The sequence below is a fragment of the Scylla paramamosain genome, chromosome 16, assembly GCF_035594125.1.
Source record: "Scylla paramamosain isolate STU-SP2022 chromosome 16, ASM3559412v1, whole genome shotgun sequence".
NCBI lineage: Eukaryota > Metazoa > Arthropoda > Malacostraca > Decapoda > Portunidae > Scylla > Scylla paramamosain.
Window position 1 is genome coordinate 10,710,001 of NC_087166.1, and position 15,254 is coordinate 10,725,254.

General features: G+C 40.4%; 1 protein-coding gene across 2 annotated transcripts in view; it reads left to right on the top strand.

The window, feature by feature from the left end:
- Positions 1 to 15,254, top strand: part of LOC135108012 (N-chimaerin-like) — a 45,336-nt gene that overhangs the window by 24,817 nt on the left and 5,265 nt on the right. Inside the window, exons 1-9 of one of the 2 annotated variants that reach the window (XM_064018541.1) lie at positions 4,340 to 4,497; positions 6,640 to 6,702; positions 8,739 to 8,937; positions 9,489 to 9,726; positions 10,707 to 10,861; positions 11,517 to 11,653; positions 11,952 to 12,137; positions 12,715 to 12,852; positions 14,780 to 14,885. In XM_064018541.1, the coding sequence (XP_063874611.1) occupies positions 4,479 to 4,497; positions 6,640 to 6,702; positions 8,739 to 8,937; positions 9,489 to 9,726; positions 10,707 to 10,861; positions 11,517 to 11,653; positions 11,952 to 12,137; positions 12,715 to 12,852; positions 14,780 to 14,885 (1,241 nt within the window). In that variant the 5' untranslated portion in view covers positions 4,340 to 4,478. Of the gene's footprint in view, positions 1 to 4,339; positions 4,498 to 6,639; positions 6,703 to 8,738; positions 8,938 to 9,488; positions 9,727 to 10,706; positions 10,862 to 11,516; positions 11,654 to 11,951; positions 12,138 to 12,714; positions 12,853 to 14,779; positions 14,886 to 15,254 lie in introns of those variants that run through there. The other variant, XM_064018542.1, reaches the window with a different exon arrangement.

Here is a 15,254-nt window from a genome sequence, read left to right on the forward strand (position 1 = left end):
ACTTATCGTTAATCAAGCTACAGTTTTTTTTTTTTTTTATTAATTTTATTCTCGCTATTAATTACCATATGTGTACAGGGTTTCTTGTTCTTTCACTGCTTTGTTGTGTTGGTGACGTTGCCAATACACTGAAGACACAAGGCTGGGAAATACGTGCTTGGGAAGTTGATTCACTGTCCTTGTTTTGCTTTCTGCGTCCTGTTTCGGTTTTGTTTAGTTTTGCTTTTTGCTTTGCTTTTCTCTCGCTTCCTCCTTTTTCTCGTTTTTCAGTATGATTTTTTTTTTCTTATTGTAACTTTTAGGGAAAATATTTTGGGCGTATTATTGCTGTTTGGATATTTTTTGCCTTCTTTTTTTCTTTTTTCTTTTTTCTATATCTTTTATTTTTTGCAGCCGAAGTGTTTTATTTATTTTATCTATTTATTTATTTTTTTTCCGTTTATTCTACCAATATTTCTTTTCATCTCGACACAAGTAACTGGTAAGAAAATATTTGGACGTGAATATTGTGGCTTAGGTGTTAAAATATTTCTTCTTCTGTTGTTTTTTTATTTATTTTATTGCAGTGAAAGCGATATTTTTAGCACAAGACACACATACCTCGCATGAAAGTATATAGACGTGTTGCTGTGGCATGAATATCAACATTTTTACTTATTTTCTTCTTTTTTGTCTTTTATTTCTTTCTTTTCTGGTTTCCTATTATGACTTTTTTTTTCTTTTTTTTTTTCTCTATTCTATATATTGGTTCGCATGAAAAATGTACGCTCACTGTTAATATCAAACGTCTTTCCCTTTTCTGGTTATTCACTCTTCGTGTTTCTTTCCTGTCACCTTTATCTGGCGTTACCTTTTGCGCTCACTTTCAGCTCAACACACTGAGAACGAACAAACTCCCACTGTCCTTAATGTTTTCCCGTTACTTTTCTGACATTTCAAAGACTCGTATTAAGAAACACTGCTTTCTCACCACGACAATTTTCAAAGGCCACATAAATGATTAGCCGATTCTCAAGACTGCTTCTTCCTTTAGTAATGTAGAAGTCTTGTTAATCTGTCACTGTGACCGTAAAAACACTCTTAAAAACCCGTGTAGTTTCAATTGGAGCCTTTTGAAAGTAGTGGAGATGCGGCGCAGATGTGTTTGAGAATATAATCCTTAGTCTTTCTCAGCTCCTACTTTGAAGAGGCTATATAGTAAAAGTTACATGGGGTATTCAAGGGTGTTTTCATGATTCCAGTGATAGTTTTAGGATTCAACGTCACTGATGAAAAAGAACACCCTTGAAAATCCTTTTAAATGTCCTTGTGACCTTTGAAAATTGTCCAGGTGAGAGAAGGAAGTGTTGACCAGGCTATAGTAGAAGTTAGATGGATTTCAAATATGTGTGATAGTTTTAGAATATTGCGTCATCAACAGCAAAGAACACCGATGAGAACCCTTTTAATTATCACTGTGGCCTTTGAAAATAGTCTTGATGAGTGAATGAGGTGTTGACCAGGCAATAGTGTAGGTTGGGTGTGGTTCTCAGGTGTATCTCCAGGATTCTAGTGACAGTTTAAGGATTCTGCGTGAAGATGGGGCAGAAGAGGAGAGGCAAACTTATCTGTTAGAAATTATTACTTACACGCCTTACAATCATAGGTGATCATCGCAGAAAGGGGAAAAAGGAAAAGGTAATAAGATTGCGTCAAGGTGATGGAATAGAAGAGGAGGAGAGAGGCTCGCTTACCTGTTAGAAATTAGTGTGTTATAACCTACAGGAGTTAAATCCACGAATTAACACCGCAGGAAGTAAAAGAAAAGAAAGAAAAAGAAAAAAAGAAAAAGAAAAGATCGTGTTTAGCAAAGACGTGAAGATGGGACAGAAAAAGAGGAGAGGCTCGCTTACCTTCTGGAAAATAGTGTGAAATAACCTACACGAACAAAAAGGAAAGGAAAAGAAAGAAAAAAACAGAAGGGAAGGAAAATAAGATCGTGTTTAGCGGAGACGTCAAGATAGAACAGAAGAGGAGGAGAAAGAGGCTCGCTTATCTGGTTAAAACTACCGTGATATAACCTGCACGAACACAGCAAGAAAGAAAAAGTGAAGAAAAGATAAAAATAAATAACATCGTGTTTAGTGGAAAGGTCAAGATTTAACAAAAGAGAAAGAGAAGAGAGATTTTTACCTGCCAGGAACCATAACCTACACAACTCTAAATACCGCACGAAGGAGGAAAATAAATAAATGGATGAAAAAGAAGGGAAAAGAAAAGAAGACCTTGTTTAATGAAGGCGTCAAGGAGATGGAACAGAAGAGGAGGAGGAGAGAAAGAGAGGGAGGATTCGCTTACCTGTGTCTCTCCCTCTCCAGTTTGTCAAAGCACCAGAGGGAATGAGGCTTGAGTGACCCACAGCCGCACCAATAAACTTCACCCTCCCCTTCTCTTCTCCCTTCACCCCCTTCTCTTCACCCCTTCACCCCCCGCCTCGTCGCCAACAACACTCAAACTACCTTGGGTCGTCCTGGTTACTCCTACACACGTCATGTACGCGTCACCTGCACGTCATCAGCTTCTTCTTGCGAGTCTTTGGGTGAGAGAGAGAGAGAGAGAGAGAGAGAGAGAGAGAGAGAGAGAGAGAGAGAGAGAGAGAGAGAGAGAGAGAGAAGGGGTTTCGATTTGTCTGTAAAAATAGATAAGAAAGAAGGGTGAAAGACATGGTGCCTGGAGAGAGAGAGAGAGAGAGAGAGAGAGAGAGAGAGAGAGAGAGAGAGAGAGAGAGAGAGAGAGAGAGAGAGAGAGAAATAAAATGACAGACAAACACTGAGACAAAAGAAAGAAAAAAATTGAAAGCAAAGAAAGAAAAAAGAAAGAAAGTGAGAAAGAAAGGCAACTCGTAAAGAAAAAGACGCATTTCGAAAGCGGAGGAACGAACGAAATTTCAAAACACACACACACACACACACACACACACACACACACACACACACACACACACACACACACACACACACAGGAGGGAGGGAGGGGGAATATAGGAGGTGGTTCAGAGTGCCACCCCCTCCTCCCGCCGCGTGTGGGTGCCAGTGAGGGGAGCAGGCAGAGGCAGGTAGAGGCAGGCCGCGCTGAAGGTCAATATGGGTGCCAGGCAACTGGAGAAAGAGAGATAGAGAGAGAGAGAGAGAGAGAGAGAGAGAGAGAGAGAGAGAGAGAGAGAGAGAGAGAGAGAGAGAGAGAGGGTAAAACAAGACAAAAAATAAAATGAATTCTTTTCTTAGACTTAAAAAAAGGAAGAAATGTCTTAGAGAGAGAGAGAGAGAGAGAGAGAGAGAGAGAGAGAGAGAGAGAGAGAGAGAGAGAGAGAGAAACAAGAAGCTTAAAATAAAGAAACTGTGAAGATTTTTTGCGAGACTTAAGATATATAATAATAAATAAATAAACAACACTAATAAAAATAATAGTAATAATAATAATAATAATAATAATAATAATAATAATAATAATAATAATAATAATAATAATAATAAAAACAATGCCAACCTCCCAGCTCACCACCACCATCACCTCCCCCTCCTCCTCCTCCTCCTCCTCCTCCTCCATCGAATTACGAAATCTCTTCACGAGTTGTTGTTGCTCGCTCATAGGATGTAGAAATAGAGTGACGCTTTTTGTCTCTTTCCTGTAAGATAGCTACGCAGTTTCTCCACACTACATAGGCTTCTTATCCTGTCGGCCTGGGTGGAGGGAGCGGTTGGTGTTTGGGGAGGAGCCTTCATAAGAACATGCGTAAGAAAATAAGGCAAGCTGATAGAAACCATCAGGCCTGAACGTGGCGGTCTTTATATGAAACCTGCCTACCTGTGTCCATTTATCATCCTCAGCCATATATTTGGCTTGCCTTTTAAAGTTCCCTGATGACCATAAAACATGCTTACCTATTTCCATCTATTATCATCATGCATAAATAAGTCTAATCTTGTTTGACAGCTCCCTAATGACTCGGCATTAACAGTCTGATTACGGAGTCTATGTCTTCATCTACCACTTTGAGAACCAAATCCTTCCTATCTCTTTTTCATATCTAACTTTATCGAGCTTGAACCCTTAATTATTATTATTTTTTTCTTTTATGTAAGAGGGGCACTGGCACAGGACAAAACGAATTTTGGATTATCCTTTTTTGCCTTTCTTTAGGGACTAGCAACTCATAGGATCTTTTTTCGTTCATTTTGATGCTTTAGGCTAATGTGCCCTTGATATATAGAATAAAAAATATCCCCCTAAATCAAAAGATCAAGATCAAGATTACTTTCATTTGTCGCTAAACAAAACAAGACGTCCTCCTACCCTAGGGGCTAGACCTCCCCACCCCAGTCACAGCTGAGGAGTGGAGGGGGTGGACGCGCGCTCTTCCTCCTCCACACACTTCTCCCCTTTTAAACCCTACCTGTTTGCCCTTTAAATCAGTGGTACCTTGCTCCTATGCCGTGTGAATGATGACGATGGACAGTGGTAAGTGGGGAAGGAGCCATAAGTGTTAAGTGGTGTTTTGTAAGTATTGAGTAATGAGGAAGTGGGTGTCAGGATTTTACTTTATCGAATTTTAAATATTTTGGGTTTATGTTTTTTTTTTTTTTTCTTTCTTTTTAGGGATGGGGGTGTGTGCTATGTATTTAAGTAGCAGTGGTAGTGGTTATTTGTATTGTAGTGGTATTAGTAAAGTGTTTGAAGTGGTAGTTTTTTATAGTAATAGTTTTTAAGTGGTTTTCAGTAGCAGTAGTTAACGTATTTTCACGGGTGTAGGTGTAGTTCTAAAGGCCAAACATTTAGGCAAACTATTTGGGGTCGACCAAAACACAGGGATCAGATTTCGTAGCTTGAAAATTCAGGAATCCAGATGTAATAGGAAGGTCCTTCTCTTTACCAGTGTGTGGACCAGACCCTCACCCTCATTCCACTACAGATCATCTCTTCTTGTAATACTATACTAACTTATGATATTTGTGAGACAGTATTAAACTACCCTGTACTACCTCATTATACAGTATTATTCCTTGATCTCTTAACCATTAATACACATTGTTCCTCTGTCAATATTCTGTATAAGGTACACAGTCACTACTATTAGTACAGCTAGCTCTAGTATTGAAATCTTGCTGACTGGCATACCTGAAGATCCATGTTGCCCTTAGATTCATAGAAATAACCTCTACCTGCCTATACATATACGTCAAGAAAGGGTGGCCAAGCAGGTGAGTCAACCAGACAAGTTAAGTAAAAAATTCAGGAATACAAGTGTGATAGGAAGGGACACTGCAACTCTTGGCTTGAGAAATTAAATACTTACTATGACCAGCAAACCAAACAAATCCTTACCACTGACTCAGCAATGAAGAGATCTGTCGTGCCTGTGGCTGACAAAGCTTACAGATACGCAATAGACTTCTTGACTTACTGTGTATTGTGGATTCAGTGGTCTTTGTTGAAATGTTGTGCTCAGTCTTGGTCAACATACACATATAGTAATCAAAACCTTTAGATTGAAATACACAATACATTAGAGATTTTCACATTCAGCATATACTACAACAACACATGTCTTTGTTGCGAGAGAGAGAGAGAGAGAGAGAGAGAGAGGAGACGGTAGAGATAAGCTATAAAGAGAGGGGAAAAAAAAAGTAGAGAGAGGAGGGGGAAAGACAAGGAGTAGAGAAAAGAGTGGAGGAGAGAGATAGGGTATAGAGAGAGGAAGAGAGATGGGACATAGAGAGAGGAAGAGAGGGAGGGAAAAGGAGATAGGGCATAGATAGAGGGAGAGAAAAGGACATGGTGTAGAGAGAAAGAGACTTGCTCCTTCTTCACTGTTCAGTCATATGAATCACTTTAAAATGAAACTATATATTAAAAACTACTAAACTTATATCACAATTACAATAGTAATATAGTAGCAGTAGTAGTAGTATCATTACTAGCATAGAAGATGTGTGTGTGAGGACAAAGATTTCACACCTTAATCATCTGACTGAACAAGGAAAGAAGAGTAGGTCTCTCTCTCTCTCTCTCTCTCTCTCTCTCTCTCTCTCTCTCTCTCTCTCTCTCTCTCTCTCTCTCTCTCTCTCTCTCTCTCTCTCTCTCTCTCCACATATTCCCATAAGATATGGTGATTTAATACTAATACTATAACTATTGTCATTCCATTACTAGCACAGCACTCCTAGGTCATTAGATTTCTTCATAAGGTAGATGTTAGAGGTTGCTGCAGTAAAGTAGTAGTAGCAGTAATAGTAATTAAGAGTTCAGTAGCAGCTCCTTTTATTTCCCTGTGTTGTTATGTTTGCTGGGACATGTGAGGTAAGCCCAAATGATGCCAAGATACTCAGCAGCTGCTTTCCTCTTAGTGGTGAGGAGCTGTGGGAGGCAGGACAGAGAATGATAGATTAATGAAATGGATTCAGTAATCAGGTTGGCATAAAAATAACAACCAGAATAGAAGTTACATGTATTGTATGGGGAAAATTTGGTGAGGAGCCAGGGGAGGGAGGCAAAGGAGAGAATAGTAGATGAATGGAATAGGCTCAGTAATCTGGTTGGCATAAAAATAACATCCAAAAAAAGAAGTCACAGGTATTGAATATGGATCTCTCTCTTTTGCAGGTGACAAGAGTGGCAGCAGCGGCGGCGGCCAGCCACGCCAGTCCTCCATGTGGAAGTCGTACTGTAAGTACTTGATCCTGGTTAGTTAGTTGTTTTCATCTGGATTGCTGTCACCAATTTCACCAAATTCCACCACCACCATTTTCACCAAATCCACCAATTTCCCATGCATGTTTTGTGTCTGTAGGGTTTTTTGATTGATTATTTTTGACATGTGGTTTTCCTTTTAACAAAATCAAGAAATAATTGGTTCAGGCTTGGGAAACTTACATTTATAAAAAAGAGATTGGAAGGAATTGGTTTTCAAATGGAGTGGTAGATGAGTGGAGAAGACTCAGTAATCAAGTTGCTGTTGTTGGGTCATTAGGGAGCTTTAAAAAAATTATTTGATAGATTCATGGATAAAGATGAGAGGTGACACTGGGTAGGTATGCTTCATGTAGGGACTGTCATGTGTAGGCCTGATGGCTTCTTGCTGCTTCTCTTATTTTCTTGTGCTCATTTTTCTTGTGCTTATTTTCTCATGCTCTTAAAATCATGCAATTATTGAAGAACCATTCATAAGCATCTGAGAAAAATTTGGCTAAGATATAAGAAGGAATTAAATAAGAAAAATTATGCTGCATTTTTTCTTCATTTAAGTCCAACACATAGTTTTTCTTTGATAAAATTTTGGAATTAGGGAAGAGTTCTTTAAAAGTACTTGAGAAAAATACTTATATTGTAAGAAGGCATGAAATTAGAAAAGTCATGTGTTACAAGAATATATGAGCATAAACCTCAACCATATTCATTCCAATGGCCACGGTTCTTTCAGCAAAATCTTGGACACCTCACAAAATTACTAGAAAGCTTATTAGGATAATCACAGGAGAACATACAGTAACTATATAAGAGGGAAAGAAATTAACAAAAGTGTGTATTGTGCATAAGTGTTAACCTGACATATTGTGTTGAACATAAATCTTTCTTCCTTTAATATGGTCTTGGATATCAGAGTTATTTATTATTTAGTACATGTATTCCCATGATGAAAATTCTATAATGACATAATAGGGAAATATGTAAGTAAAGTTGTGTATTAGCTTTTTTATTGTGTTTATTATTTCATATTTTCATTATTTTTTTCTTCTTTTAACTACCTGAGGATAAACACTTTTCTTTGCTGTCAAAATAGTTTACTATTTTTTTCTCTTTTTTTTACGCATTTCTTATAGCATGTTTGAGTTTTCCCAATATTACACAAACCTCAGGCTTGGAAGGATACCACTGTCATCATCCTTTATCAGGCCACATCCTGTAGCAGTGATGCAGTGAGAATAGGCAGGAGGGTATGCATGTCCTTATTTAAACTACTACATATCTCTTGACTTAAGCTCAAGTAGGCACTGAGTATTATATCCAGTAAACTTTGCTTTTTATTAATCTATTGTAGGATATGAGCTGGCATGCTGCATTTTAATACAGTATGGCAATTTTGTCTGGGGAATATATTTGCATGGTATTTGTCAGAAGGTTAAGCATGAGTCACACTGGTAGCTCAGTTCACAGGGCCAGTGCATAAAGCTAGGCAGAAGTGCTGAGTGGATTTATAGTGTGTTGATGCAGTGGTGTGTGCCAAAGACTACTCCATTTAGCACATGAAAATCCCACAGAATAGAGAGGCAACGGTGGGGACACTGAGGGAATGAAGTGTACAGTGTAGTGTGTAGGGATTTCAGAGATGCTGTTTTTTTCATTATTCTGTTGATAGACTAACAAGAACTGTGCATAGTAACAAACACATGCACAGGAGCATGATTTATCGCCTCTGTGACTTTTGAAATGTTCCTGATGAGAACAAATTGTGAGAATAGTGAGGCAATGAAGTGTACAGTACAGTGCATACTTTATCTAGTTTTCAAAGATGCTGAATTTTTTGTTCATTATTTTGTTGATACTCTAAGAATGACTGCATAGGAACAGAAACACTCCTGAGAGCATGACTGATCATCTCTGTGACCTTTGAAAACAGTCCTGCATAAAAGCATAAAAACACTGTTTTAGGCCCCCAGTTTTGAGGAGTGGCATGCATTACACCTTCCCTTCACCCCCTCCAGTATACCAGCTGCAGCAGGAGGCGCCCAAACCTGCTGCTGTCCTGTGCACCGACCGGCCACCAGACAGCCCACCCCACTATGGCCTGGAGTACCACGGGGACATCAGCTCCAACCAGTGCCAGTCCCTGCTGACTCAAGACGGGGCTTACCTGGTGCGCCAGAGGAACAAGGCTCGAGGCTTCTACACCCTCAGCCTACGGTAAGAGAGAGAGAGAGAGGAGGGGGTGCAGGAAAAGGGTCACACCAGTATTTGAAGAGTGTATGCTTTTGTATTTTGAACAGAAATCACTACAAATGTCTTCAAAGAGTAATATATATGTTCAGTCCACCACCCAAAGTACCATAAACACCCAGTCAACTTCTCATCCTCACCATGTTCAGTGTAATGAATAAAAGTACCTGTAAGCTTTAAAGAACACATGTCACTCTTAGTTCCTCAGAAACACACCCTAACACACATCCTCCTCTCTTAGCTCCTCAAACATACATCCACTGCTCTTAGCTTGTCAAACACACACCCCAAACACTTCATCCTCTTTCTCTTTACCATTTGTTCCTTAGACACATACCCTATCTTATCCTCCTTTCTCCTGATCTTCACATTCCAGTTCCTTGTCCTGTTTCTCTTCACCATTATTTTTATAAACACATCTTAACACCTCATCCTTCTTCTCTTCCTCCTGATCCTTACATCCCAACAGCTCATCCTCCATCTCTTCCTCCTGATCCTTATATACCAGTTCCCCACAGGTTCAGCAGGCAGGTGAAGCACTACCGCCTCTTCTATGATGCACAGAAGCACTACGTTGGGGAGAAGAGATTTGACACACTGCATGACCTGGTGGCAGATGGACTGGTGTGCCTCTTTATTGAACAGCGGGCCGGGGAGCAGCTGAAGGCCATGCAAGTTGCCTCATATGCTGACTCCCCTTACTACACCCTCACTCGTGCCAGCAGGGTTCCCAAGTCTCCTGCAGCTGGCAAGGAGGTGAGAGCAGAGGAGAGGATGGATGGATTATATGTGTCATTGTGTGGTCTTGGTTTACTCTGCTGTGGGATGGCAGGATGAATTTATGAATGTGCTGTAGTATTGTTTAATATTCTCTCTCTCTCTCTCTCTCTCTCTCTCTCTCTCTCTCTCTCTCTCTCTCTCTCTCTCTCTCTCTCTCTCTCTCTCTCTCTCTCTCTCTCTCTCTCTCTCTCTCTCTCTCTCTCTCTCTCTCTCTCTCTCTCTCTCTCTCTCTCTCTCTCTCACCCAACATGAAATGCTCTGAATGCAGTGGTTGTCTTATGCTTTTATTTGATCTGAGAGTGCATGGTTTTACTAAGCGTCATAAGTGCTGTCTTAAAATCAATGGCTGTTTGTTGTGTCTTGTCAAATTCTCAGTTTAAAAGTATCTAGTTTCATATAATTTAAATTTAAAATGGACTAATTTAATATGCTCCAAGAATCCTTCTAGATTGTAAGTGTTAAGAGGGAAATGATAGAGAGTATGTCTCCTTTGTCTCTGAGCCACTCCATCACTTTTGTTGTCAGTGGTGGCCACTGACAACACCAGACCACTTTACCAAGCCTTAGAGGACACCACAGCAGTCAAAGAGTTAAGCAAAATTGGTGATCATTGTTTCTCCCAGATCTTTGCCCTTTAATGCTTGAAAAGAGTTGCAAAGTTTGCAATTATTTTTCCTCCCAGGTCTCTGCATTGTAAAGTTTGAAAGAGTAGCAAACTTAGTGATTATTTTCTCCTGGATCTTGAAATTGTAAAGCTTGAAAGAGTAGCAAAGTTTGTGATTACTATTTCTCCCAGATTTTTGCATTGTAAATTTGAGTTAGGAAAGTTTGTGACTGTTTTTCCTCCCAGATCCTGGCATTGTAAAGCTTGAAAGAGTTAAGCAAAGTTTGTAATCATTCTTCCTCCTACATCTTGGCATTATAAAGTTTGACCATACCTTGACCTTTGCCAACAGAATGACCTGCCTGCCGTGGACAGAGTGCATGGGTCAACATTTTACATTGGGTCCACCCAGGAGAGGCAAGCTGGCTGCTCCCCAGACTCAGCCAGGGAGGTCAACACACAAAGGCCTCACAGGTTCAATGTCAACACCTTCAGTGGCCTTATCTGGTGAGGAGAGACAGAGCCCTTCATACTAAGTTTTTGCTGTACTGAGTTTTTGCTCCTTGGAATGCTGCAGTGAGAGGACCATGGGGTGGAGAAATGAAGGAGTGTTTTATTGCTCTTGTTTCATCTGTTGCCTTCCTGAGAGTGTGCAGACTGGGAAGTGTTGCATGTAGTGTATGCCTCTAGTCTGCTATGTTTCCTAGTCCATCAATCTTTAGAATGCTGTGGTAAGAAGAACCTTGTGTTGAAGAAATGATAGAGGGCTTTTTTGCCCTTATTTTTCAATTGTTGCCTTTTTCATATTGTGTTGGTTGGAAAGTGCTGCATGTAATATATGTATCCAGTCTGCTATGTTTTCCATTCCATCAACTTCCAGAGGAACATAACATCCTGATATAAGAACAGTTACTGGTTTTTGTCTTTTTCATGACCTCTAAACATTGTCTCCAGGTCTTTATCAGTTGTCCCCACTTTTTGCAGTCATAGACAAGCTCTCCTCTGATGTTTGTCCTTTGTTCTTTTTTGTCTGTTACCCTTTTGTTGGTGGTTCCTGCAGGTGTGGCTTTTGTGGTTACTTCCTGTGGGGGTTTTGTCTCACTTTTGTAACACATACACTATATTGCACTGAACTATCCCTTTTTGTTGATGACTCCTGCAGGTGTGGCTTCTGTGGTCACTTCCTGTGGGGATTTGTGTCTCAGGGAGTGAAGTGTCAGGACTGTGGCTTCAAGGCTCACAAACAGTGCAGCTTTAAGGTTCCCAACGACTGCTCTCCAGACCTCAAGCACCTACAGAGTAAGTGTTCATCATCATCATATCACTTAACATCATTACTTTCCCATATGAGTTTGGATGGTAGATGAGTCTCCCACTTCTTGCAGGCACAGACAATCTTTCCTCTGTCTGTGACCTTTGTCTTTTCCCATTTCATTTAATGTCAAATTTTCTTGTACTTGACTTGTGACTTGTGAGTCTCTCCCACCTTTTGCAGTCATGAACAATCTTGCTTCTAGTATTTATCTTTCTCATCTTCCTCATATTCTACGATATTTAGAAATTTACAAAAAATATTCAGCTTTTTCTTTCCTTACAGGCATATTTGGAGTTGACCTGACTACTAGCCTGGGAGGGAAGGGAGGCCCAGGGTCATCAGAGGTGCCGGCTGTGGTGACAGAATGCATCTCAGAGATTGAGGCTCGAGGTCTTACATCAGAAGGCATCTACAGGGTGCCAGGATCCCAGGACCAGGTGGAGGCACTCAAGCTGGCCTTTGAGAGAGGTGAGGTGACTGTGTGACCATCTGTGTGGTGTGTGGGTGCTGATAGATTTAAAAAGGAGACAAGAAATTGGGTTCTCAAGTAGTTTGGTGGGTGGTAGATTGAAGGAGATTAGAAAAGACCTGTTCTAAAATAGTGTGGTGGATGTTTGATTGAAGGAGATTGGATGAAATTGACTTTTAAATAAGGTGTTAGATGCTGCGTGTATAGAAGGGATAGGAAGAAACTAAGTCTCAAACAGGGTGGTAGGTGTTTGATGTGAAAAGAAGATTGGAAGAAATTCACACAAATAATACCATCACTAATATTATTGGGATGTGTTATCGTCAACTTAAACACTTTATAACCCAACAATGATCACTCCAACCTCTCACCTTGTAATATATATCCAATGCTTCCTTGTACAGCTCACCTCCCTATTTCAACCTGGATCTTCACACTGGCAGATGGCAATAACATTATTCTCATCATATTCACTTCATAACCAAACAATAATAACTAACTTCTCACCTTATATATGTATTCAACGCATCCTTGCACAACTCTTTCTCTGTCTCACCTGGATTCTAACATTGGCAGATGGCGAGAACGTGAACCTCAATGAGAAAGCCGTGGGGGACATCAACGTGGTGGCTGGCGTGCTGAAGCTGTACCTCCGTCTGCTGCCCATTCCTCTCATCACTGCACAATGCTTCACGCATCTCCAGATAGCCTGTAGTAAGTCCTTCAACCATTTCCTGTGAGGGGCAAGTAGAAAGTGAGAAAGAAGTAGCAGAACAGAGAGAGAGCAATGAAGGGAGGAGAGAAAGAGTAGTGATGCCTGATACACAATAGTTCGTGTCCACTCTCCTGTGTTTTATGTAAAACTCACTGGCTCCCACCCGCCTGGTTTGGAGGCTGTGGGTCCTAGTACTCAGTCTGGGCCTGAGCCAGAGGTTGTTGTTTTATGATGGCCAAGTGCATGAGTTTTGCTCTATGTGCAGGAGTGGGTGTGCTGCTTAGTGCTTTGTAGCCAACATATGCAGACAGTTAGCAAGAGTAATGAAGAACTGGCACAGAGAGCTGGAGGATATTTAGAGGGCTATATGTAGTATTAGTAGCAGTAGGCCCCTGCTGTGCTAGGAAGGATAAGCACCTTGTGGGAGCTTGGCAGGTGCATGCCAGATAACGTGTTTGGACAACATGGTTGTGCTACTACGATCACAGCGTCTGGTTGGTTTTGTGTCTTGTTGATGGTCTTGAGAGCGATTGGTTGACCATTTTAGGGTCTGCCAGTTGTTGTGTACTTGTGTCATTAGTGTTTTATGCCATTAAATGTGACTGGTGTTCAGAGCTCACTGCTGGGAGCTCTGAAGCCAGAGGATTTCATAACAGTGTGTGTGTGTATGTGTGTGTGGCTGTCTGTAGTCCTCTAGAAGATTCCAGATAGATTGCTCACAAGCAGGATATAATATTCTGTGGGTGGGGTTTGGCCCATTACATTGGAGGTTATCCACAGATAATTATTATAAGCCTCATGCCTGTGTGTCTTTTGTCCTAGTTGTGCCCTCCCCTAGCACATGGTTTGTGATTCTTTCTCAGCTTGTGAGTGTAGTTGGCAATTTTATTGCTCCCTTTTTTGTTGGTGGATGAAATAGAGTGGTGACCTAAGAAGCCTAATATCTGTTGGGAACCATCAGGTGCCTGGGTTCAGCATGTTATGCCCTGCACTAGGCTACATTGGGGGTAGTCTAGGGAGAGGCTTACTCAAGTATAATAGCAGCTTTGAGGGGGGACTGAAGCTGTTCGAAACACAGTCTTCAGTTTAAACATACAGTCCCTCATCCATTTACCTGATTGTGGAAGGCTGTGGTTCATATTATCAAGTGTTTTCTTACCTTTCACTCACCTCCAGATAGCTTGCAGTAAGTCCTTCAGCTGGTTGTCAATTTAATTGATTGTGAATGGCTGTGTTCCATATTATAAAGTGTTTCATTGCCTTGCACTCACCTCTAGATAGTTTGTTGTAAGTCCCTCAGCTGGTTGTCTATTTACTTGATTGAGAAAAGTGGTAGTACATTATTTTCGATTGAGAAAAGCAGTAGTACATTATTTTCAAGCATTTTATTCTCCTATCCCATCTACTTTTCTTACTTGGCTCCAGCAGAGGTTGTTCATGTTTTCATGGTTGTATTTATGATTGTAATACATAATAGTTTAACAAGGCTTCTGTATCATTAATTGGAGGAAAACACTCATCAGAAAGTGTATCGTATCATTAAATTTTTATTTCAATTATTCCATATTTTATAAAAACAAGAGACTTCCTGGTAAAAATATAAAGTACTACTCAGTTTCCAGCATACCCTCACACTGAAATAAGAATGCTTCTTATTGGTTGGTAAATACAGTAATTTCTTTTAACTTATCCCAGGGAATTATGGTTGTTTGGGTGTGTGGTGCTCTATCTGGGCCAGTCTGTATAGGATTGCCAGCCTCGTATATTAATAGATTGGTAAAGTTCATAGAAAGATTGGGTCTTTCTCTCATCATTATTGCTGAACTGAGTGACCCTGATATGCAAATCAGCCTGATATAGAGATAGGTAGATAGATAGAGTTCATAGAGAGATTGGGTACTTGAACTCTTACCATCTCTATTGCAGAACTGAGTGACCCTGATGCCCGAGTGTCCTCCATAAAGGATTCACTGCTCTCTCTGCCCACCGCCCACTATTCCACACTCAAGGCCATCATTCTTCACTTGGGCAGGTATGTCGCTCTCCCTACACATGTTATTGGTCTTCCCCATGCAGGTGCCAGCTGGTATTGCCACTCATTTTTCACTTGTGATAACTTTTCTTTGCATGGAGCCACTTTGAATTTAGTACAAGGAGACGTGCAGGTAGATATTGATATAATAGGAAAACTCTCCATGAAGTGAAATACAAATTGCTAGAATAGTTCAGGGAGAGCTACCAAGAGAGAGAAGAAGAATGTGTATGGATGAAATATATAGAGGAAACAAAGGCAAGACAAGACTTTACCATTGCCACCTCTCTCAAAAGAATCCCTAAGAAACACAGAATAGCCAAATAGGAAGATTCTCCATGAAGAGAAATACAAGATGCTAGAATATTT